This window comes from Astatotilapia calliptera, chromosome 3 (genome assembly GCF_900246225.1).
Source record: "Astatotilapia calliptera chromosome 3, fAstCal1.2, whole genome shotgun sequence".
Lineage (NCBI taxonomy): Eukaryota > Metazoa > Chordata > Actinopteri > Cichliformes > Cichlidae > Astatotilapia > Astatotilapia calliptera.
Genome location: NC_039304.1, coordinates 29108434 through 29131595, shown reverse-complemented (window position 1 = coordinate 29131595; position 23162 = coordinate 29108434). Strand labels below are relative to the sequence as shown.

The following is a 23162-nucleotide window of genomic DNA, read 5'->3' as shown; positions in this document are numbered from 1 at the left end:
TATTGCTCAAGCACATTTCTTATTACTGAGTATATTTAGAGTCCATAATGAGCTGTTTGACCAAGAGTTTTGGACACAAAGAAAAACTTGGTGTGTGGAACATAAATGTGTAATGAGAAAAGGGGAATGAAACAGAGAAAAGTCTATAACAACGATGTGGACAAAACATAAGAAAACTTATGAAAACTTCAGAAGCGAGATTTGTTTAGAAGAAGCAAATGTAATATGTGGGTGTGTTGTCCTTCATGCAAACAACACTGAATAAAAATTTACATGTTTGTTTGCACCAGAATAAATGAGGTAGAAAGGTTTGTGATTTGTTATGCTCTGAAGAAAACCACAGTGGCAGTAAAGTGACAATAGCTGTGATTATTTTCCAAAGCCATGAGTGGGAGAAATTATATTTGCATCTCCATTGGTAAGTCAATTTACAGTATCTTCAGTTACACTTGATTTAATTCATTTTAAACCTTGGAAAAAACCCTCAAAATCATTATCATATACAAAAATGATGATAATACTTTGAGTAGTAGCATAGTGCTCTTTTACTTAAATCTTGGTCTACGCAAAGTCTTGAGGCAACATTTTGGACAGAGGTGATATAAAAATATATACAAGTCTTAAAAACAACAGTGAGATACTTGAGAACTTGTTGTCAGATCTGGAATAATAGCTATTCAAGCGAGGATTAATCGGAATTATCAATCAGTGTAGCTTCAGGTGTCTTTCAGACACATTTAGACACAACATGTTTCTGGTTTTGATGATTCCTTGTTTTTATATCCACTCCGTTAATTTAATTAAGTTTTATTGCTTGTTACATCACCAGTCACTCAGCAGAGATGTTGTTGAGTATGCTGTTCCCTTTAAAATTCCCATTTTTACACAATTTCAAACACTACAGTTAAAAATGAATATGATATAAATTATACTTTACATTTTTTAAGTCAAACTCTTTACATTAACAGTGATTTCCTTCATGATGATATCTAGAGCGCTGACAGGTAAACTTTTTCCTCACTTCCCTCAAAACAATCTTTAAAAAAATAGAGAATAATTCATAATACTAACTAATTTTTTTTTATATTAAGGTTATCTTTTCCATAACCTGGCACTGAACCAAAAGGCTATCCAGTCCTCGGTTGGTGACAGCGTGGGTATTGCTGGCAAAGCAGTTGATGGGAGAAGAGAATCAAGATATCAGTTAGGGTCCTGTACACTCACCAAGTCAGAATCTGATCCCTGGTGGAGGGTAGACCTGGTAAATGTGTATACAATTGGTGCTGTAATAATAACCAATAGAGCAGAACTGGAAAACGGACTGGATGGTGCTGAAATCTGGATTGGAAAGTCCGCAGCGATCAATGACATTGAAAGCATGAGGTGAAACAGCTTGATGCAGACAGATAAAATACATGAGCAATCATTATTTCAGTAGCATATTGTCCCTTCTTATTTTTTTCTTCTTTTTGGCTTTCTCATACACAGATGTGCCGTCATCTCTCATATTCCCAGTGGACAGACATACTACTTTCCATGTAGCTCCATGGAGGGACGCTACGTCACTGTGTTTCTACCAGGAAGTGAAAATGTCCTTAGCATCTGCGAGGTTGAAGTTTACTATGGTAATCACATTTCAGCCTGATGCCAATACACAAGTCTGAGGCCTTGATTGTTCAAGTTGTTGTTAATTTTCCAAATGGCCCACCTCCCAACACAAATTAATCATTCTTGTTGTTTTGTATAGTTAAAGGTCTTTGAGCCAGAATGACAGCCAAGTGTGGTCTTCAAAATTACTGCACTCTGCACCTTCTGCAACAAATATAATTAACTATTCACAATGATCTAATGTCTCTTTGTGGTTTTCCTTCAAGGATATCCATTACCCAATGTGGCACTCAAAGGAGAAGCTACCCAGTCATCTACACTCTCCTTTGCCACTGCGTCCAAAGCCATCGATGGCAGACGGAACTCGTTCTATAGCAATGGGTTCTGTAGCCACACGGCTGAAGACGAGACCAACCCCTGGTGGAGGGTGGACCTGCAGCGAAGCTTTACAATCACTGCTGTAAAAGTCACCAACAGAGGAGACTGCTGTGCTGAAAGACTGGATGGAGCTGAGATCAGAATAGGAAACTCACTGGAGAACAATGGAAACAATAATCCCAGGTAATTACAAGTGTTTCAATGTAAAGTGAGTTTTTAAGTATAACTGGAACAGTGATAAGTCAAAAGTTTACAAGATTCATTTTGTCCACCACATGGTGAACTAACATATAATAAGTGGATTTCCCAACCTTTTAACTGCAGTGCAACAAATTTAGGATTTTTAAGATCGATATAAACATCACAATACAGTGAGCTGCAATGTCTTTAAATTGCTGTCTTTCTCTCCAATTGTTGGTATTTTGTCTTATGTCTTCCCTTTCTTCTTTCCTCACCCCCAAACTGGTCTGGCCCTGATTCTGCTGAAGTTTGCACCCCACTAAAAAAACATTTCCCTCCTCTTACCATTGCAAAGTGCTTGCTCACAGGGGGTTATTTGATTGTTAGAGTGATCACCCAAATACTATAGGGTGCTTTCCTTACAGTATATATAAATAAACCTGAATGAAATTAAACGTGTATATTTGCAGATTTAAAAATCTGACATTTTATATTTTATATTTGATACTTTAATTTCCTTTTAAAAAACAACACACATTCCCTAACATGTCTTATGTGTAGTTATTTGCTTGTTTGTGCTCTGTTGTTGTGTTTGCACTGTTCCAAATGTGCTGAAACCTTGCGTTACAATAGACTAGAATAGATGGAATACAGTAGCCCTTCATTGTCATTGTACATGTACAGCAGAATAAAATATAAATAGTAGACAGCAGAAATAAATAGCAACAGGAGAAATATATACAGTCAAGAGGGATATATACAAAACTAGAGACCTATATACAAAAATAGGAGACACATTAGAGAACAGTTGCAAATTGTTTGGATTAATTAATCACTAATTATGCAATGTGTAACATTCACAATAAGGTTAAAGGGTATTTCTTCACACTTGTTCGTTACTCTTTAAATTTTCATGTATTGGTTCTTATAAATGCCATAGAGATGTAAATAGCTTACATCGGTCAAACTAGCAAAGGAACCAATAAAAGCTTCTGTGATTTTTTGGGAAAACCTATGAAAACTTTCAAAAGGCTGTGTTCTCAGTTACATTCTCTTCTTGAGAAAGTAATTATGTCAACTTAATATTTCCCCATCCATTGGTGTCAGGTGTGCTTCCATCTCACATATCAAAGTGGGTAAAACCTACACATACCGGTGTGATGGAGGCAGCATGGAGGGTCGCTTTGTGAACGTGTTTCTTCCTGGACAGAAGAAGACTCTCACCCTGTGTGAAGTGGAGGTGTATGCTGCCCCAGCAGGTAGAGCTTTAAGTGACTGGATCTGATCTATGGAAACACATCTGCTTGATACTGATTCATACTTGTTTGTTCCTTTCAACAATTTAGTGGAGCCGCTTCAAAATGTGGCCTTAAACAAACAAACAGTACAGTCATCAACAGGGAATGCAGTTGGGATTCCCTTCAAAGGTGTCGATGGGTGCAGAACTGAATTCTGGGGTTATTCATGTTGTACCCACACTGGGACACAGCAGAATCCCTGGTGGAGAGTAGACTTATTGGCTGTCTATAAAGTCACTGCTGTCACCATCATCAACAGACAAGACTGTTGTTCTGAAAGACTTCTTGGGGCACAGATCCTGATTGGAGACTCACTGGAGCAGAATGGCAACACAAATTCCAGGTGAGACACGAGACTGATAGTAGAAAGGATTCAAAGGATCCAAACACACATGTAGAGGATGATGTTAACCAGAGCTTGGAGATAATAAATAAACAAGGCTCAAGGTTCAAGGTTCTTTATTTGTCACATGCATAGTTATACAAGTATTACACACAGTGAAATGTAGCCTGACATGTGCAAAAATTGTGTGTGTGTGTGTGTGTGTGTGTGTGTGTGGGGGGGGGGGGGGGGGGGGGTAGAGGAAGAACGTACAGAATTCATACATACATACATACATACATACATACATATGTGAATTCTGTACATTAATATGAATAGACATCTGACTATTTTACAGGATAGACAATATAAACATATTTAAAATTAAAGGAATTTGAAATGTACATTGTGCCTTGGTTTAGTGTCTGGAAGAGAGTCCTGTCTCAGTCAATTATAGATGATGTGAGAGGGCGGGTGTGTGTGTTTAGGGCCCGGATGATGCGGAACCTTCTACCAGATTGCAGAAGTTGGAACAGTTTGTTGCCAGGCTGGGACGGGTCCTTCAGTATCTGCGCTGCTCTAGTCCGGCATCTCCTGGTGTAGGTGTCCTGAAGCGGGGGGAGAGCAATCCTGCAGCAGCGTTCTGCTGTATGGATCACTCTCTGGAGAGCTTTTTGGTCCTTCACACAGCTGTTCCCAAACCACGATGTCATGTTCTGTGTGAGGATGCTCTCCACAGCACCTGTATAGAAAATCCTGAGGATCTTTGGAGAGACCCTGAACTTCCTCAGTTGTCGTAGGTGATACAGGCGCTGCCTAGCCTTTTTGGTCTGGACCTGAATGTGGGCAGCCCATGTCAGGTCTGAGGAGATGTGGACACCAAGATACTTGAAGGACTGAACCAACAACTACAGGATATAAACTGAAAACACTCCCAATGTGCGACTTCTGTTATTTCCACCTGAAATATACATGTCATGCATATGACTGTAAAATAGCAAACCCCAAAAAGCACTAACTATTCAAAATACAAAACCAAAGAAAGTGGCTGCAAATGTAACTGCTGGCTCAGCAGCACCCAAAATCCTAGTGAAAAGGGTCTAGAGGGAAAAAATGATGATGATGATTTCACCTTGATGTTTGTGTAACACCATCAGGTGTGGCGTTCTGGAATCATTAGCGGGTACACCAACATACACATTCCAGTGTAATGAAATGAAAGGTCGCTACATCAGTGTGATCATACCAGGATCTCCGAAAATTCTGACGCTGTGTGAAGTGGAGGTGTTTGCTTCTCTGCCTGGTAAGGCCATAAGATTTCTTTCTAGCAGATCTGTTGTGGTCATGTGTGGATATATGACTGTTGGAAAATTACTTCCAAACGTAGAAACAGCTTTAACCTTTTAGTGTTTAGTGTTTTTTCATTTTCCACTACACAGTGGACAAATTGAACTTCTTTCTGGTTTTCAGTCTTCCCTTTTTAATTGGGTGCATAATGCAACGATACAGTTTAACCAGTTAAATTTTTTTTAAAAAGAGTCAAACATAGAACAAAACTATTTCTCTCCAGCACCAGAAGCCGTCATTCCTTCACCGACACCTCCACCTCCTTCCAGCCCTCCTCCCACTGTGAGCCTGCAGCTTGGTGGCAGGAACGTGACGGTGGTGGGAGAGAGGCTCTGCTGGTCTGATGCTCTGATGCACTGTAGACGTTATTACTGGGACCTGCTCAGCCTTCACAGCCAACAGGAGCAAAGCGAGTTGGAGCAGCTGCTGGGCCTCGTTCCTTTCTCCCTCACAGACCACGTCTGGCTGGGACTGCGCAGGTACTGATGAAATGAGATAATTAGTATTTTTAACAACCAAATTAATTAGCAAGAAATAATATAAATTAGCTGATTCTGTTTTGCTGACAACTGTCTTAATGTCAAGTAATAAGTAATCCACAGCTTATGTAGGATTGTCAGCTCAGAGCAAAATGACCACAAAAGAGCCACCACTAAAAAAACAAACAGTCATTAACAGAAATTATTGAACATCACCAAAAGAAAAAAACAGAATTACTCAAAATGAACAGACAATCAACAAAATAAGAAGCAACCAGGAGAACATGAAATTCAGAAGATGAAGAAATGGTAGGCAAAACCATACTTCAATCAGGCATAACATTAGGAACACTGACAGGTGTTCTTCATCATGGCACCTGTTAGTGGGTAGGATACCTTTTAAATATATTTTTTTAATATTTTGTCTTGTGTCCTAGCATCTCAGTGTTAAATACCACAACAAACCTTCAGTGAAGTAATCCAACAGCCACCAAAACTTTAACATTAAACAAGAACCAGAACCGAGATACTACTACAAGAACCACATCTCAACATAAAACGACAGTGATATCAAAACAGGAATTGAAAACACAAACAACTGCAAGCTCACTCACAGAAACACAGAATGCTTCGATCCAATCTGCTCTATTACTCAGATCTAAGCTTGCTGTGAAATATTTCAAGGATTCAAGGAGCTTTATTGTCAAAAACATGTTAACATGATTTGGAATGAAATTATGTACACACGGTCCTGGAGTGAAAAGAAACAAAATAATGAAGAAACAGATTTTTTTTGTAAGTAAAGCTCTAAATTTAAATAGTGTTCGGTGCTCCAATTAAATGTTTGTGTGTGTATTTTACGTTTTCTGTGAAATGCGCTTCACCTATTTTGTGTAACACTAGGAATATGCTAATGTATTTTCAAATGATGGATTTGTTTCAGAGTCAGGGCCATAATTCATGTTTAAGCTCGTGCAGAATAGCTAGAGGCCAGATGCTCAAACCTGTTCTCTTTTCATACGCCGTGACAATTTGAATTTTGCAAATTCAGACATTTTCAAAAGATGAGGTCATGACGTCTCAGGCTGTGCGTCCTTGTATTTGTTTGGATTGAAAAAAACATTTCAACGAATTTCTGATTCATCAGATCCCTCAGAGCAGACGAGTGGTTCTGGATGTCTGGATATTCCATGAATTTCTTAAATTGGCCACAGGATTTTGTTCCTGACAGCTACTCCAGCACCTGTGGAGGCGTGGCCAGCACGGACCACTTCCTCTGGCAGGACCAGCCCTGTGGAGAGAACCTCAACTTCATCTGCCAATCAGGTTTTACTTACACCACGTTAAAGCTTGTGCGCTATTATCGTACATTGCCTTAATTTAACTGTAACTCATGTTCTTTCAGGTGCTGACGATGCTGTGCAGAGAGTTCATTTCTACAGCACGAAGGATCCTATAAGTCCTTAGTAAAGGAGAACAATGTACTGTCTGATGGAATGGATACAAATACATATATCTGAAACCTTTTTGCACTCCTTTAGTTCTGTAAATTATACTACAGAAAAACTATAAGACGTTTCTGCACACAATACCATGTTTGCCTTTTTTTTAACTTTATGATGCACTGCATGTAGCTACTATAGCACTGATTTCTATTTAAAATGCTGCTGGCTATTTCATAACTCATGCTCATAGCAAATGTACCTATGGAAAATGTGTGAGCTTATTACCCTGTAATGTACTCCTCCACATTTGCAGGGGTTGTGAATTCAGCCACATAAGTAACTCTACACTTTTGTGAAAGCCGTAGTGATGAAATACAGATGACACCTGAGAAATGTAAAACTACAAATGTCATCAAAGTAATAAAAATTCATTAAAGCAACAGATACAGTTGTATGTTATGAAATTGTCTGATAGAAATGTTTCCAAAATATGCAGATAGTCTCTGTTCAACCACCCTTACTGTTTTGTTTAATCCTAATTATACTTGCTAAAGTTCATTCTGTTCATCTGGACGTAGTGTTTCCAGTAGGAAACATTTCATCACTCATCCAAGTGACTTCTTCAGTCTCAGTTCTTCTGTGTTGTGTGGATGGCACATGACAGGAGAGCTAACTCGACAGGCCAGGACTCCACACCTACAGGCCAGTGGACACTCTTTCAATGATGAGGATGTATCCCGGACAGGGAGGAGGCTGGTTTGAGAAGGGATGCAAGGAGGCCATTTACGTAAAAAGGGAAAGACCATCTCTGAATCGAGGAGGGGGCTTAAGGGTGCATCTTTCACCATCATGCAATGCTGTGATTGCAGCCATTCTCCAACTCTCTCTGAATGGTACTCATGACCATTGAGCAATGGTCAATGATCAGCCATCAGTGCTTGCTGATGATTAGTCAGGAGAATTTTGATGATCAAGGAACTGACCTCCCAGCCAATTGTTCCTTCAGTGGGCTGGTTTCAGTCATTATGAAAATGTACTGTTTATAAGGTTGGGGAAACCTGCAGTCAGCTGAGACTGAAGAAGTCACTTGGATGAGTGACGAAATGTTTCTCCCACTGAAAACACTACGTCCAGATGAACAGAATTAATAACCCGGGTGATTGCACATGCATCAAGACATATACTTGTTAACACAACAAAATATTTGTGTGACTTCCTTTAAGGGGGAAATTGTCCGATTCACAAGCTAAAAACAATCTGGGGATAAAGTTAATTTAAAAAGGAATAGAAAAAACAAACAAAAAACATGTTTTCAAATTGTTTGTGTATTAGTGTGAACACACATTTGTAAGTTCTCAACATTACAAGTACAATGATATATATACATCAAAATCTTAGTTTTCAATTGTGGATACAGCATACACCATGCCATTAATATATTACACTGAACAAAAATATAAACGCACCACATTTGTTTTTCCTGCCATTTTTCATGAGCTGAACTTTTTTCTACAGACACAAAGGACCCATTACTATCAAATATTGTTCACACATCTGTCTAAATCTGAGTTAGTGAGAACTTCTCCTTTGCCAAGATAATCCATCCCACCTCGCAGGTGTGGTATGTCAAGGTGCTGATTAGACAGCATGAATATTGCACAGATGTGCCTTAGGCTATGTTCACACTGCAGGTCTTAATGCTCAATTTTGATTTTTTGATCAAATACGATTTTTTTGTCTGCTTGTTCACACTATAAATAAAATGTGACAGCAAACGCGCTCTAGTGTGAACCCGCAAAAGAAGACATCACACACAACGCGCTCTGTTTAGACCCAGACCAAACAGTATTGTTTGACTGTTTCAGACTTTATGTTTCCCAATTTTGCTTTAAGTTATAAAGTTATTTTGTTATTTGCATATGGCCTAATAATGATCCTTATTGCTGTTTTAGAGAGGAGCGGTGCTTCAAAGGATAGTTCCAGATTTCTGTCAGAATCTGCAGATTATACAGTACAAATAAAATGTTCACGTTTCTCCAACGTTGTCTTCCCGACAGTTTCACTGACATCTACACTGGATGGCCAGGAAGTGTTCACAATGTCTTATCGGGCGCTTCTCCGGAGCTGATAATTGGCGTCTGTCTTGTGTCAGTGACATAAAAGATGGATTTCATGTGACATGACCATTCAAACAGCAGTCGCTTTCTAAAACATCAGATATGTATCGGATTCAGTACCACATACGAAAGTGACCCAGATCAGATTTGAAAATATCGGATTCGTGTTGTTCAAACTGTCATACCATGATCGGATATGGGTCGCATAGGGTCAAAAATGATGATGTGCTTTCACCTGCAGTGTGAACGTAGGCCACTCTGAAATATGCAGTTTGATCACACAGCACAATGCTACAGATGTCGCAAAACCAGTCAGTATCTGGTGTGGCCACCATTTGCCTCACACAGTGCAACACATCTAATGGAGATGTGTTGTACTGTGTGAGGCAAATGGTGTGCAATGGGCATAGAGTTGATCAGGTTGTTGCTTGTGGGCTGTGGAATATTGGTCCACTCCTCTTCAATACTTGTGCAAAGTTGCTGAATATTGGCAGGAACTGTACACGCTGTCATATACGCCGAGCCGAGCATCCCAAACATGCTCAATGGGTGACATGTCTGGTGAGTATGCTGGCAATGCAACAACTGGGATGTTTTCAGCTTCCAAGGAATTGTGTACAGATCCTTGCAATATGGGGCCGTGCATTATCATGCTGTAACATGAGGTTATGGTCATGGATAAATGACACAGCAATGGTCCTCAGGATCTCAACACGGTATCTCTGTGCATTCAAAATGGCAACAACAAAATGCACTCATGTTCATTGTCCATAACCCCACCGCCACCATGGGCCACTCAATCCACAATGTTGACGTCAGCAAACCGCTTACCTACACGATGCCACAAAAGCTGTCTGCCATCTGCCCTGAACAGTAAAAACATCTATCAACAGAGCACCTCTCCAACATGCCAGACACCATCGAATGTGAGCATTTGCCCACTCAAGTTGGTTACAGTGACGAACTGTAGTCAGGTCCAGACCCCGATGAGAATGACGAGCATGCAGATGAGCTTCCCTGAGACAGTTTCTGACAGTTTTTGCAGAAATCTTTTGGTTGTGCAAACCGTTTGTTGCTGCAGCTGTCTGGGTGGCTGGTCTCCACCTGGTCGACCTTCCTGGAGGTGAACATGCTGATGTGGAGGTCCTGGGCTGGTGTGGTTACATGTGGTCTGCGATTGTGAGGCCGGTTGGATGTACTGCCAAATTCTCTGAAACTCCTTTGAAGACGGCTTGTGGCAGAGAAATGAACATTCATTTCATGGGCAATAGTTCTGGTAGACATTCGTGCAGTCAGAATGCCAATAATAATAATAATAATAATGGAATGCATTTATATAGAGCTTTTCTAGGCACCCAAAGCGCTTTAAAATTCCACTATTCATTCACTCTCACATTCACACACAATTGCACACTCCCTCAAAAGCTGCGACATCTGTAGCATTGTGCTGTGTGATCAAACTGCATATTTCAGAGTGGCCTTTTATTGTGGGCTGTCTAAGGCACACCTGTGCAATATTCATGCTGTCTAATCAGCACCTTGATGTGCCACACCTGTGAGGTGGGACGGATTATCTCAGCAAACGAGAAGTTCTCACTAACACAGATTTAGACAGATTTGTGAACAGTATTTGATAGTAAATGGTCCTTTGTCGCTTGTGATACTACTTAATGTTCACATCACTAATGTCTATGTCATTTCTGAGAAAACAATAAAACCCTTTCACAGATTTCAGATTCACAGATTTTGCAGAAACCACAGATATACAGTGCAATTTTTTATAACTCTTTTAGTGGCAATATATAACTTTGTGTTATGTGTTTTGAATGCTAACTTATTATTAACAACAATGTTTCTTTTTTTTTTTTTTTTTTTTTTTGGCCTGTCCCGTTTGGCTCTTTTGCCCTCAGAATTGTTGTCTAAAAGCAAAGAAAGATGCCCAACGGATTTACTTTACCAAACTGACCATCCCAGCCTTGCCGTAATGGTCCATTTGATTCACCTTTTATTGTTTATTTTATTTTCACTTACTGAATACGGGACAGACTTGACTGGGGGAAAGAAGGGGAGAAAGAAAGAGGGAAAGGGAAACAGCTGAGAAGAGGGACGGGGGAGAAGGGCAAAAGACAAAAACCAACAGAACGGGCAGAGAAAAAAAAATGCATATATCAATCACCTGGATCACCTGCTGAGAAAGAAAAAAGAAAGCAAGCAGAAGAGAACAAGAGTAATAGAATAAACAACATCACAATGATATATGGGAATATGACAGTAAATACTAAATGTTAAACATTATTGTGCAGCACATAAGATCAACAGAACACAGTGTGCTTTGAGGTAGGAGCCAAAAAGGGTGTAGTTTGTGGGTGTGATCACCCGTGTGTACACCTGTGAGCATGGACGCGCTTGTTTTTTGTTTTTTAAAAGGTTCCTTCATGTAATAATCTGCTAGAGGGTGTGGGGGGGCCACAGCCCCGTCCTCCAGGGCATGAAGCAGGTATGGAGGAGATCAAAACTCCAGACATCCAGAGGCCCCCAGAACACAACAGACCAAGGAAGACCAACAGAGGGGCAGCCGCGCCACTGTCCCAGAAAGAGCTGAGGAGAGTCCCAGATGAGGGCTCACTCAGCAGCCGCGGAGCAGAAGCCAGGGGGAGTTGCAGTGACGCGCCCGTGAGCTCCGCCGGCAGCCAGCTGCGCCTGAGTGACTGAGCCCCAGGCCGAGAGGCCGGGGGCACCCCACCTCCGAAGTGCCCCGAGCGAGCCCCAGGCTCCAGGCCCCGATAAGCGGCCGCCAAGGAGTGAGCCGGTGTGTACCTGGACGCCCATCCCCAGACACAAAGAACCACCAACGCACCGATGTCTGAGGGAGTCCGCCACTGGCAGGGGAAGTGGTGGTGGGGGGAGATAGGCCTCCAAACCTTGGAGGGCCTGAGATGTCCCCAGAGAGGTGGCGTCTGATACCCAACCTGACATATAGACACAGACATACAGGCACACACAGATACAAACATCCATTCCCACCCTCATGCTCTCATATGCACTTACTCCACACTCAACCAACGTGGAGACAGACATAAAGAGACGCTGTACACACGATCACACTCCCCAAGCGTACTCTACAAACCGGGTCTAGGTACCCTTGCCCCTGGAGGGGGGAACTGCACCCAGACCCAGGTGGTGTTACCCTTTTCCCTGCGGTGGGGAGAGGCAGACCGCCCCGACTCCGCAGCAGCAGGGAGGCCCCACACTCCAGACCGCAGTCGGACGGCCAACTCCTCCTCCTAGCCCCCCGCTCCAGCAGGCCGCAGAGAATGGGGGTGAGAGAAGAATCCAAACCTCCCTCTACCCGCTCATTGTAGTGTTGATGCATGTGTGTTCTAAGGTGCATTTAAAACCCAGGAGGGCTTGGAGCTACCTGCCAGAGAGCAGCAGGTAAGCGCATAGTCCCTCCTGCTAGCCCTCAATGTCTACGTGTATTTAAAATTGAGAGGTGGGCAACGATGCCAGGGGTGAGGTGTACACCCTGATGGTAATTTGGATTCCGTGTATCGTGCCCACCCCCAAGATCCTATATGTATGTGTAATGAGAGTGTGAGTAATGTGAATGTCTAAGTTGTGGGATAAAATTGAGGCAGAGGCAGCCAGAAGGGGACAGAAGGGGGGGTAGCCTCCTCTGCACCCTGGGGACATACCCCTACTCCAAGGCCCTGCATGTGTGGGTGGTTGTGGTGGAGCGGGAAGAGGGAGGCAGCTGGAGATGGGGAGGGAAGGAAGGGAGGGGCAAGTGACCCCTCCCTGGGGCCAGCTCCCCCGCTGACCCCAGTAGGCACCCCCATACTCCGTGACCCGCCAGGGAAAGGGGGCCCAGGCCCATCCAGACCGGGCCCAGTGCAGCAGCGCCGCCCGGCCCCACAGAGCCCGGGACAGTCCACCCAACCCCACCACAGAGAAAACTGCACCCACCCCACCATCCACTCATCTTCCAGACTACATTAGACAATAAACACCCAGGCTGAGATCTTCCTCCACCTCTCCTGTATCTCCCCCTCCTGCAGAGGCAGCTCCTGAGGAGAGGAAAGCTCCTGCAAGATGTGACAATCTCCCCCACCAGTTGAAGAGCCCCCCAGGTGGCTCGATGCACCGGCGGCACCCCGCTCCAGGGCTGGGCCCCCATGCACCCACCCGCCCACAACCCCGGCAACACACCAACCAGGACCCAAGCCCCCGAGGCCCGGTCCGGGTCCGGGTCCCAGCCCAGAGACGGAGCGCCCCCAGAACCTCACGCCCATCCCCGACCCACCCAGGGGCAGCCAGGCTACCAGGTCAGTAACCCACGTCCGTCAGCACAGACCCTCCCCTAGTCCCGCTGCACACAGCCGCGAGGAAACAGTCACCTGAGAGCCAACAGAGCCCCTAACCGGACATGACCGCTACCCTGGGTTGAGCCCCCCAAGGAAGATGCCTCCGGGGAACCCCCCGACGCCCTAAGCCTGTCCCTACCCCCACACCAATCACAACAGTGAAGGCGGGACCAAACTATGACCCCCCACCCCCACTAGGTGATGGAGCTGATCAAAGGAGCCCAGAGCAATTGATCTGATGTGGTGGCAGAGGCTGTATCAAGACTAATGTAATCTAATAGATCATTTCTATATTGGTTAGAATTAAGATTATTTTTATTTTTCCAGTTGATGAGGACTGTTTTCTTGGCTATGCATAGGGCAGTGAAAACCATATGGGCGATATTCTTTTCTGAAGTGACATTATCTAAGCTGCCCAACAAACACACTAAGGGGGAAGTTGGAATGTTACATTTCAGACACTTCGATAAGTCTTCACATATCTCGCGCCAAAACTTCTGAACTGGTGGACAGAACCAAAGAGTGTGGATATAATTGTCCGGTGAATTGGTTTGGCAGTGTGAGCAGTTGTTGGTAGACGAAAAGCCCATCTTGAACATCCGATGACCTGTATAGTGCACTCTATGTAATATTTTGTATTGAATTAATTGAAGACTGGGATTTCTAATTAGATGAAAGGTTTTTAAGCAAATCTGAGACCAGAAGTTTAGGTCTAAGTTAACTGATAAATCCGCTTCCCATTTTGCAATAGGAAGTGATATTGATTCATCTGTTTTAGAAAGCATTCTGTATATTTTGGATAGTAATTTGGGGGGTTTAAGAGTAAGAAATTGAACCACACTTGGTGGTGTTTGTAGTTCAACTTGACCCGGTTTAAATTTCTTTTTTACTATGGATTTAATTTGTTGATATTCTAAAAATCTTTTCTTGTTGATCCCATATTGTGTAACTAGTCTGTCAAATGAAATAAATTCTGTTCCTTCTAGTATATGTTCTAAATATTTGATTCCTTTATCACTCCAATCTGAAAAGTTTATCATATTATTGTTTTGTAATATGTCAGGGTTGTTCCAGATAGGTGTACGTTTGCATGGGATTAATGAAGACGCCGTCAATTTTAGAAACTCCCACCATGCTGTCAGAGAAGAGCTGATGTTGATGCTTTTAAAGCATTCATGTCGTTGGATGTTTGAGCTGATAAATGGTAGGTCTGAGATCTCTAGATTATTGCAGAGTGCTTGTTCTACATCTAGCCAAGGTTCATCTAAGAGGGTGTGTTTTAGCCATCCTGAGATAAACTGAAGCCTGTTGGCTAAGAAGTAGTGCTGAAAGTTAGGCAGTTCTAGTCCTCCTTTATCCTTGGTCTTTTGTAGTGTTTTTAAGCTTATACGTGGGGGTTTATTTTTCCAAAGGAATTTGGACATACATGAATCTAGAGATCTGAACCAATCTTGTGGCGGTTTAGTTGGGATCATTGAGAATAAATAATTTATTTTTGGTAAGACCATCATTTTTATAGCGGCAACCCTTCCCATGAGTGATATGGGTAGACATTTCCATCTAGCCAGATCATCTTCTACCTTCTTTAAAAGTGGGATATGGTTTAATTTAGTTCGATCTGCAAGCTTGGGAGAAACATTAATACCTAAATATTTTATATTTCCCGATTGCAGTGGTGTAGAAGAGGAATTATGGAAGGAGCAATTAATCGGTAGGACTGTAGATTTTGACCAGTTAATTGAGTAATCTGATATTCTTGCAAAAGAGTTTATCAATTCAATCACCCCAGAGATATTGGTTTGTGAATTTTGGAGAAGATGTCATGGTCCTGGGCCATGTGGGCCCAGTATTCTTAGTTCCTTGTATTTTTGTATTTCGTTCCTTATTTAGGCCATGTTTTCTGAGTTGCCCTGTTGTGTTGTTCCCTAAGTGTTTTCCCTTCATGGCTTTTACCCCCTGTGTGCCCCTCTGTGTATCTGTGAGCCCTCGTCTCCCTTTGTGGTTGTTTCATGTTTCCCCAGCCCGTTATGTCTGTGTTTTCCCCGTGCTCTCTCTCCTCCTGTCTGAACCTCTGTGCCTGTACATGTCATGTTCAGTTCACCCCGCCCTGTCTCGTTATGATTATCAGTATCACCTGTGTTCCCCGTGTGTGCCCACTTTCCTCGTTTACCCTCTGTGTATTTCTGTCTGAGTCTCCCTCTATTCAGCGTCGCGTTCTCCCTCATGTTGTGTGTAATTCTCCCCGTGGTTCGGTTCCTTGTACAGTTCATGCGTTAGTTTTCCCAGTTTTAGTTTATTCTGTATTGCTTCCCGTGGCCAGCAATAAAGCTGTGAAGAGTAACACATCATCTGCATAAAGGCTGATTTTATGTTCCACGTTCTTGCATTTTATGCCCTTAATTACTGAATTCTGTCTAATTGCTGCTACTAGTGGTTCAATAAAAATTGCAAATAGTGAAGGGGAGAGTGGGCATCCCTGCCTGGTGCCCCTCAAGAGACAGAAGCTGGAGGATGTCTGGTCATTTGTTCTAACACAAGCTGTTGGGGAATTATATAATATTTTTAACCAGTTTATGAAAGAGGATCCAAAACCAAATTTGTGTAAAGTTGCAAATAGAAATTTCCAGTTAACTCTGTCAAATGCTTTTTCTGCGTCTAAAGAGAATATTGTAGTTTCTAGGTTTTTACTGTATGAGTAGTCTATCAAATTAAGTAATCTACGTGTATTTGTTGATGAGTGCCTACCTTTTATGAAACCAGTTTGGTCAGGATGAATTAAGAGGGGGGTTATTTTCTCCAGTCTCTTTGAGAGAGCTTTGCAGATTATTTTAAGGTCTACATTTATAAGGGATATTGAACGATAGCTTGAGGGATATACAGGGTCTTTGCCTGGTTTTAGCAGGAGATTAATGTTTGCAGAATTCATATTTGATGGAAGTCTGCCCTTTTCTTTAATTTCCAACAACTTTCTGTAGAAAACTGGTGCTAGAATCGACCAGAATTCTTTGTAGAATTCTGCAGGAAAGCCATCTGGACCTGGAGCCTTATTATTGTGCATACTTATCAGGGCTTCCTGGAGTTCACTTGGTGTCAGTGGTGAATCCAGTGCCATTGCTTGAGTGTCCAATAATTTTGGAAGAGTTATGTTGTCCAAAAACTGATCAATTTCTTTTTTAGATGGGTTTATTTGTGGTGAATACAACGTTTTATAGAAATCCCTGAAAATGTTGTTTATTTGTATCGGTTCATATAATGTGTTCCCAGATGAATCTTGAACAGCACATATAGTTGTTTTTTCTTTATTTATTTTTAGCTGGTTTGCTAGAAATTGACCGGATTTATTACCATGTTCATAATTTTGTAGGCGTAGTCTTTGTACTAAGAATTTTGTTTTTTTATCAATTATCTCATTTAATTCTAGTTTTGTTTTGCGTATTTTGTTCAATGTTTCCTGATCTTGGTGGGACGCGTAGGCTTCTTCTAGTGATTTGATGTTTTTTTCTAATTCCTGAATATTTTTGTTTTCTTTTTTCTTTTTATGTGATGAGAAAGAAATTATTTTACCTCTCATCACAGCTTTCCCTGCTTCCCATAGAACAGAAGCTGATGTTTCGGGAGTGTCATTATAGTCCAAATATGAAGTCCACTCTTTTTTAAAATATTTAATAAAGTCTTCATCTTTAAGTAGTGATATATTAAATCTCCAGTTTTTTCTTGGCGTAGTATTATTCTTGTGCATTAGTGTTAAAGATACAGGACCATGATCGCTGACAGCTATAGGATGAATCTCAGTGTCTGAAATGTCGTTCAGCAGTGAGCTGCTGACCAAAAAATAATCCAGACGAGAGTAAGAGTGATGGACATGTGAGAAAAAAGTATATTCCTTACTGGTGGGGTGAAGGGAGCGCCATGCATCGCAAAGACCAAAGTCACTCATATACTGTTTGATTATATTTGTGGACTGCCAATTACGCTGAGTTCCCGCTGTATTGAGCCTATCCATGTCTTCATTTAGTCCAAGGTTGAGGTCACCTCCAAGAACAAGTGTGCCATCTAAGTGTTCAGAGAGTGCACTGAAAAAACCGTGAAAGAATGAGGGATCATCAACATTTGGACCATATACACTTGCAATACATAGCTTTTTATCACGTATAGATAGTTTAATGATTAAGAATCTGCCCTCTGGATCTATAACTGTATCGAGTACTGTGAAATTAATATTTTTATGTATTAAAATTGCTGCTCCCCTTTGTCTAGAATTATAACAAGCTGAGAACACATTGGGAAACTCAGGTGTTTTAAGTTCATTCGAACCTCTAAGAGGTCTGTGGGTCTCTTGTAATAGGACAACATCCGCCTGTAGTTTTTTGAGTTGGTTAAATATTTTTAACCTCTTTTCTCTGGAGCCAGCTCCATTTATATTCCATGTAATGAACCTCAGTGTACCCATAGATGTTTGTGTATAACTAGGGATGTATGCTGTGTGCGTTGCTTAGACAGGTGGAGAGAATACGTCACTTGTTCATAAATAAAGAGAAGGAGAGAGAGAAAAAATGTGTGGCGAGATGCTCCCTGAGTCTGACTTTGTGTATGCATAGTTACTAATATGAGTAGGCTTGGCTTAAGTGTGTGTGTATCTTATATGACTGTGTGCGCTGTCTGACTGATGTAAATGTGCTGCCGTTAAGCGCATGGTGCGTATGTGTCGAAATAAAGGATGTTTGTGGATGAGTGTCGAAGCAGGTGATCGAGGCAGTGAAAGGAATAAAGAAAGAAACCAAGGACAGGGGTGAGCAGCATAAAACCAAGAGGGGGAAAAGAGAGGAGGGAAAAAAAAAAAAAAAAAAACGAGAAGAAAAAAAAAACAGAAACAAAACGTAAACATTCCAATTAAATCACTGACGGAGAGTGACGGTGTTAATTCTGCTATGAAATCACACTTTAAGATGCGATTTGATACTGGTAAGTTAAACAGATGTTAATGCAAGTTAGTGTGAGTGGATAGGGAAATGGTGTAGCTGATTCTTATCTGGTGTTATTTAGAAACAACAATGTTTCTAAATAAATTTTAAATTTTAATTATATATAAATTATACTTTATTTAAAAAATATTAATGTGAAGTCAACTAAATTTCCATATAAAATACAATATACATTTTTTTTGTACAGTGCATCGCTACCTTATCATGGTGCAGCGATTTGCGTGTCCCAGGGATCCCAGCAGCTATGTTGTCAGGGGGTTGTTGCTGCCTGGTAGGGTTTACCATGGTCCTGGGTGAGGGGCTACACAAAGAGCAATTAATAAGACCCTTATGTGTACGCAACAGGCAAGGGCGGAGACCCTGGCAGACCGATCTCCAGCTACCAAAGCTGGCGACTGGGACATAGAACATCACCTCTCTGGTGAGGTAGGAGCCTGGCTAGTGTGTGAGGTTGAGAGGTAATGGCTAGATATAGTCCAGCTCACCTCAACACATGGCTTGAGTTCTGGAACCAGTCTACTGCAGAGGGCCTGGACTCTGCCCCAGCCTGAAGTTGCCCTTGGTGAGAGGCGGTAGGCTGGAATGGGTATCTTGGTATCCCTCCGGCTTGCTACCTGTACACTGGAGTTTTCAGGTCAGAGAACGGGTCCTGACATCTGCATGTTTGTATCAAACGGTAGTTCAGAGTAGTAGAGAGTCCTTGGGTGGGGTGTTTGCCCCCTCAAGAATATTTGAGAGGGCAAAGTGTGGGAGTTTGCCCAACTAGTCTACATGTGTTTTGTGGACTTGGAGAAGTAATTTAACCCTTGGAGTGTTCATGTGAATAGAAACTTTTGTGCTAGTGCAAGCAGCTATTAAATCTGACACTCTGAGATTTGGACTAATAATTTCTATCTATTTATTTATGTATTTATTTGCCATTAAGGTCAACTTCTTTAAGGTCAAGGTCAAAGTCAAGGTCAAATTTATTTATGTAGCACATTTCCAGTCATGCAAGTGCTTAACAATATAAAAATGCCATTAAAAAGAGACAATGTAAAACAATAATAACAATATAAAACAATAAAAGAATTAAAACAATAACTAAGATTATTAAAATAAGACCAAAATGCTTGGGTCATAGTGTGTTAAAAGCCAGGGCATAGAAATGTGTCTTTAGTAGTGATTTAAATTGATCAAGTGTTTGTGCAGAACTAATATAAATTTAGGGGGAGACTATTCCAAAGTCTGGGACCTGCCACAGAGAAGGATCTATCGTCACGAGATTTGAGACTAGTCTGTGGAATGGATAGCATTAATTTTGAGCTAGAGCTCATGGTTTTTCCTTGAGCATAAACAGAAAGGAGCTCAGACAGGTAAGAAGGGGCTCGGGCATTAAGCGACTTAAAAACAAAAAGTAAAGGTTTAAATTGGATCCTGTAGGAGACAGGAAGCCAGTGTAGAGAAGCTAAAACTGGGGTTATGTGCTTTCTCCGTTTGGCACCAGTTAGCAGGCAAGCAGCTGCATTTTGGACCATCTGAAGACGATGAATTTTGGCCTGGTCGAGACCAAAATACAATGAATTGCAGTAGTCCAACCTGCAAGTAAGGAAGAGGTGAATAACATGTTCAAAGACGTTAGCCAGGAGGTATGGCTTTACCTTGGCTAGCTGTCTTAACTGAAAGAAGCAGGACTGGACTACTGCACTCACCTGCTTATTCAATTTAAAAGAACCATCAAGGTAGATGAAAATGACAACTTCAGTTTTATTTTCAGTTAACGACATCCACTGTTTGATGTCATCAAGGCAGCGTAATAAGAGCTGGGGACGGTCTGACCCTGCTTTTAAATGCAGATAAATCTGCAAATCATCAGCGAAACAGTGGAATGAAATGTTGTACCGCGAAAAGATGGAACCCAATGGCAACAAATACAGTGCGAAAAGGGCAGGACGCAAGGTAGGTACACCGTATTTAAGAGGGGCTATTTTGGAGCTATGGGGGCCCATATTAAGACTCTCCTCACAAGTAGGACCGAAACCACTACAGGGCAGATCCCTTTAGGGCAGCATGAAATTCTAGCTGTGATAACAGGATGTCATGATCGACTGTGTCAAAAGCTGCTGACAGGTCCAACAATAAAAGGGAAGCAGGGCTGCTAGAGTTAAAAGAATATCATTAAAAATCCTTAAAAGTGCTGTCTCAGTGCTATATAATGATTAAAAACCAGATTGACATTTTTCAGAAATCATCGTAAAATCAAGGTGGGCCTGCAACTGTAAGTAGACCACTTTCTCCAAAACTTTAGACAGAAAAGGAAGTTTTGAGATTGGCCTGTAATTAGACAGAACAGCTGGGTCCAGGTTATGTTTTTTAAGAAGAGGCTGAACTATAGCTTGTTTAAAGGATGATAGACACAGCCTGTAGCAAGGGACGTATTAATTAATCTCAGGATCAAAGGCCCAACAGTATTAAAAGTGTTTTTAAGCAAACTTGGGGGGAGATAATCAGCGGGGCAGTGTGATGATCTTAGGTTACAAACTACCACAGTCAAGTCATTCAGGGAGACAGGATCAAACTGCTTTAAGACAGCTGAGCACATAGGAGAAAGACTAGGACCTGAGGCAGCAGTCGACGAAACAAGGGCCCTAGTGGATAGAACCTTGTTGTTAAAAAATGCTAAAAAATCATCACAAATACTTGGTGAAGAAATGACTCCGGCATAATCACGTGGACTAAGAAAACGATTAAGGACATTAAAAAGTACCTGAGGCCTGTGACTATTTACTGACACTATGTCACGGCGAGTGAGATGAGCCGTGTGGGAAATAAAGGAGGATCCAAATGCAGGCACTCGTAAAGGTGTGAGGGTGGTTTATTAAACACAAAATAAAAATGGACAAATGGCGAACGGAACAAAGACTAAACTATACTGGGAACAAACTGACTACAGAACACAAACCTGAACATGAATGAGCGCGAGCAGAAACAGATGGCGGTTGACAGCAGGGTGGATACACACCTGCAAATACAAAGACAGACTTAATACACACAGAGAAACACAGGGAGATTACACACAGGTGGGGGACACAGCTGGGAGTGATTAACGAGACAAGGGAGGTAAAACTGAACACACTCACATGAGACGCAGACCTACACAATAAAACAGGAAACAAGAAAACACTACACAAAGACGCAGACTTGACACTGAGAGACAGACAGAATATAACACATGGAACTTGAACTATACTGAACATGAGACACAACCGAAGAACAAATCCTTAAACATGAATAAACAGAAACATAGAATTCTAAATAATAATCAACGAGGCACAAAAGTAACAAAACGATCATTCAAAAATAAACCAAAACATAATAAACACAGAATGCTGGGTTGAACCGACCCAGAACCGTGACACACTAAGTTTGAGACAAACTGTGTCTTTCTACATCTTTTTACAGCTTCTTGGTAAGCAGAAAGACGAGACCTTAAAATCTGTAGAGAAACGTGCAATCTGTCCTTTTTCCATCTCCTTTCGGTGCACACAGTCCTAAACGGAGCAATCGAGTCCAAAATATCAGTGCAGGTAGAATGAAGAATGTCCGAAACGTCCTTGACACTTTTACAGTTGGAGTTCATTGTTCCAGAGTCCATAAAGGCAGCAGAAAAAGCGGGCGCTGTTAGAGCATTAAGCGCTAGTTTTTTGGGCGCTGGGGCGCATGGCTTATCTACCGAGCAGCGCAGTGTTACAGTGAACAACACAGGAAAATGATCGGAGATGCGCAAACTCAGATATGCAGCCACAACAACCTGGTGCTGAATGCCCAGAAGACAGTGGAGATTATTGTGGACTTCAGGAAGCACACAGCCCCACTCCCCCCCATCATCCTGACTGACACCCCCATCACCTCTGTGGACTCATTCCGCTTCCTGGGTACCACCATCACCCAGGACCTGAAGTGGGAGCCCACCATCACCTCCGTCATCAAGAAAGCCCAGCAGAGGATGTACTTCCTGAGGCAGCTGAAGAAATTCAACCTGCCAACACGGACGATGATGCAGTTCTACACTGCAATCATCGAGTCCATCCTCACCTCCTCCATCACCGTGTGGTACGCTGGAGCCACTATCAGGGACAAACAGAGACTGCAGCGTGTTGTGCGCTCTGCTGAGAAGGTGATTGGCTGCAGACTCCCATCTTTGCAGGACCTGTACACCTCCAGGACATTGCGGCGTGCAGCTCGGATCTCAGCTGACCCTTCTCACCCTGGACACAGTCTGTTTGACCTGCTCCCCTCAGGCAGGAGGCTCCGGTCCATTCGCACCAGAACCTCTCGCCATAAGAACAGTTTCTTCCCCTCTGCTGTTGGACACATGAACAATAACCATATGACTGTACCCGCCACTAACACATGACCCTACGCTGTGTCACTGCATCATTCTATGTTTGGCACTGAACACCACCTGCACTCATGTATATATCTTTCAACGTAGCACTCTTAATTCTTATTCTCATGTATATATCTCATGTATATCTCATGCACATATCTTTCCACGTAGCACTTTTAATTCTTATCCCTACTTTTATTTTTTTCCATGTCTATTTAAGTGCTATATATGACACTATGTTTGCACTGAAGCACCGCAGCAATTTCCTAATGT

At 42.1% G+C, this 23162-nt stretch overlaps 1 protein-coding gene across 1 annotated transcript; it reads left to right on the top strand.

Moving 5' to 3' along the window:
* Positions 1-982: 982 nt before the first annotated feature.
* LOC113014037 (uncharacterized) lies at positions 983-3811 on the top strand. The gene is made up of 6 exons (XM_026155358.1): positions 983-1004; positions 1092-1383; positions 1489-1625; positions 1875-2169; positions 3274-3425; positions 3513-3811. Exons 1-6 carry the CDS (start codon positions 983-985, stop codon positions 3809-3811), a joined length of 1197 nt encoding a protein of 398 aa, XP_026011143.1.
* Positions 3812-23162: the final 19351 nt, after the last annotated feature.

Bases quoted from the DNA above. Each gene is read 5' to 3' on its own strand.
- LOC113014037 (XM_026155358.1), top strand. From the start codon at position 983: ATGATATCTAGAGCGCTGACAG. The intron at 1,626-1,874 runs GTAATCACATTT...TTTTCCTTCAAG, and splicing joins CGAGGTTGAAGTTTACTATG to GATATCCATTACCCAATGTG. The intron at 2,170-3,273 runs GTAATTACAAGT...CATTGGTGTCAG, and splicing joins AATGGAAACAATAATCCCAG to GTGTGCTTCCATCTCACATA.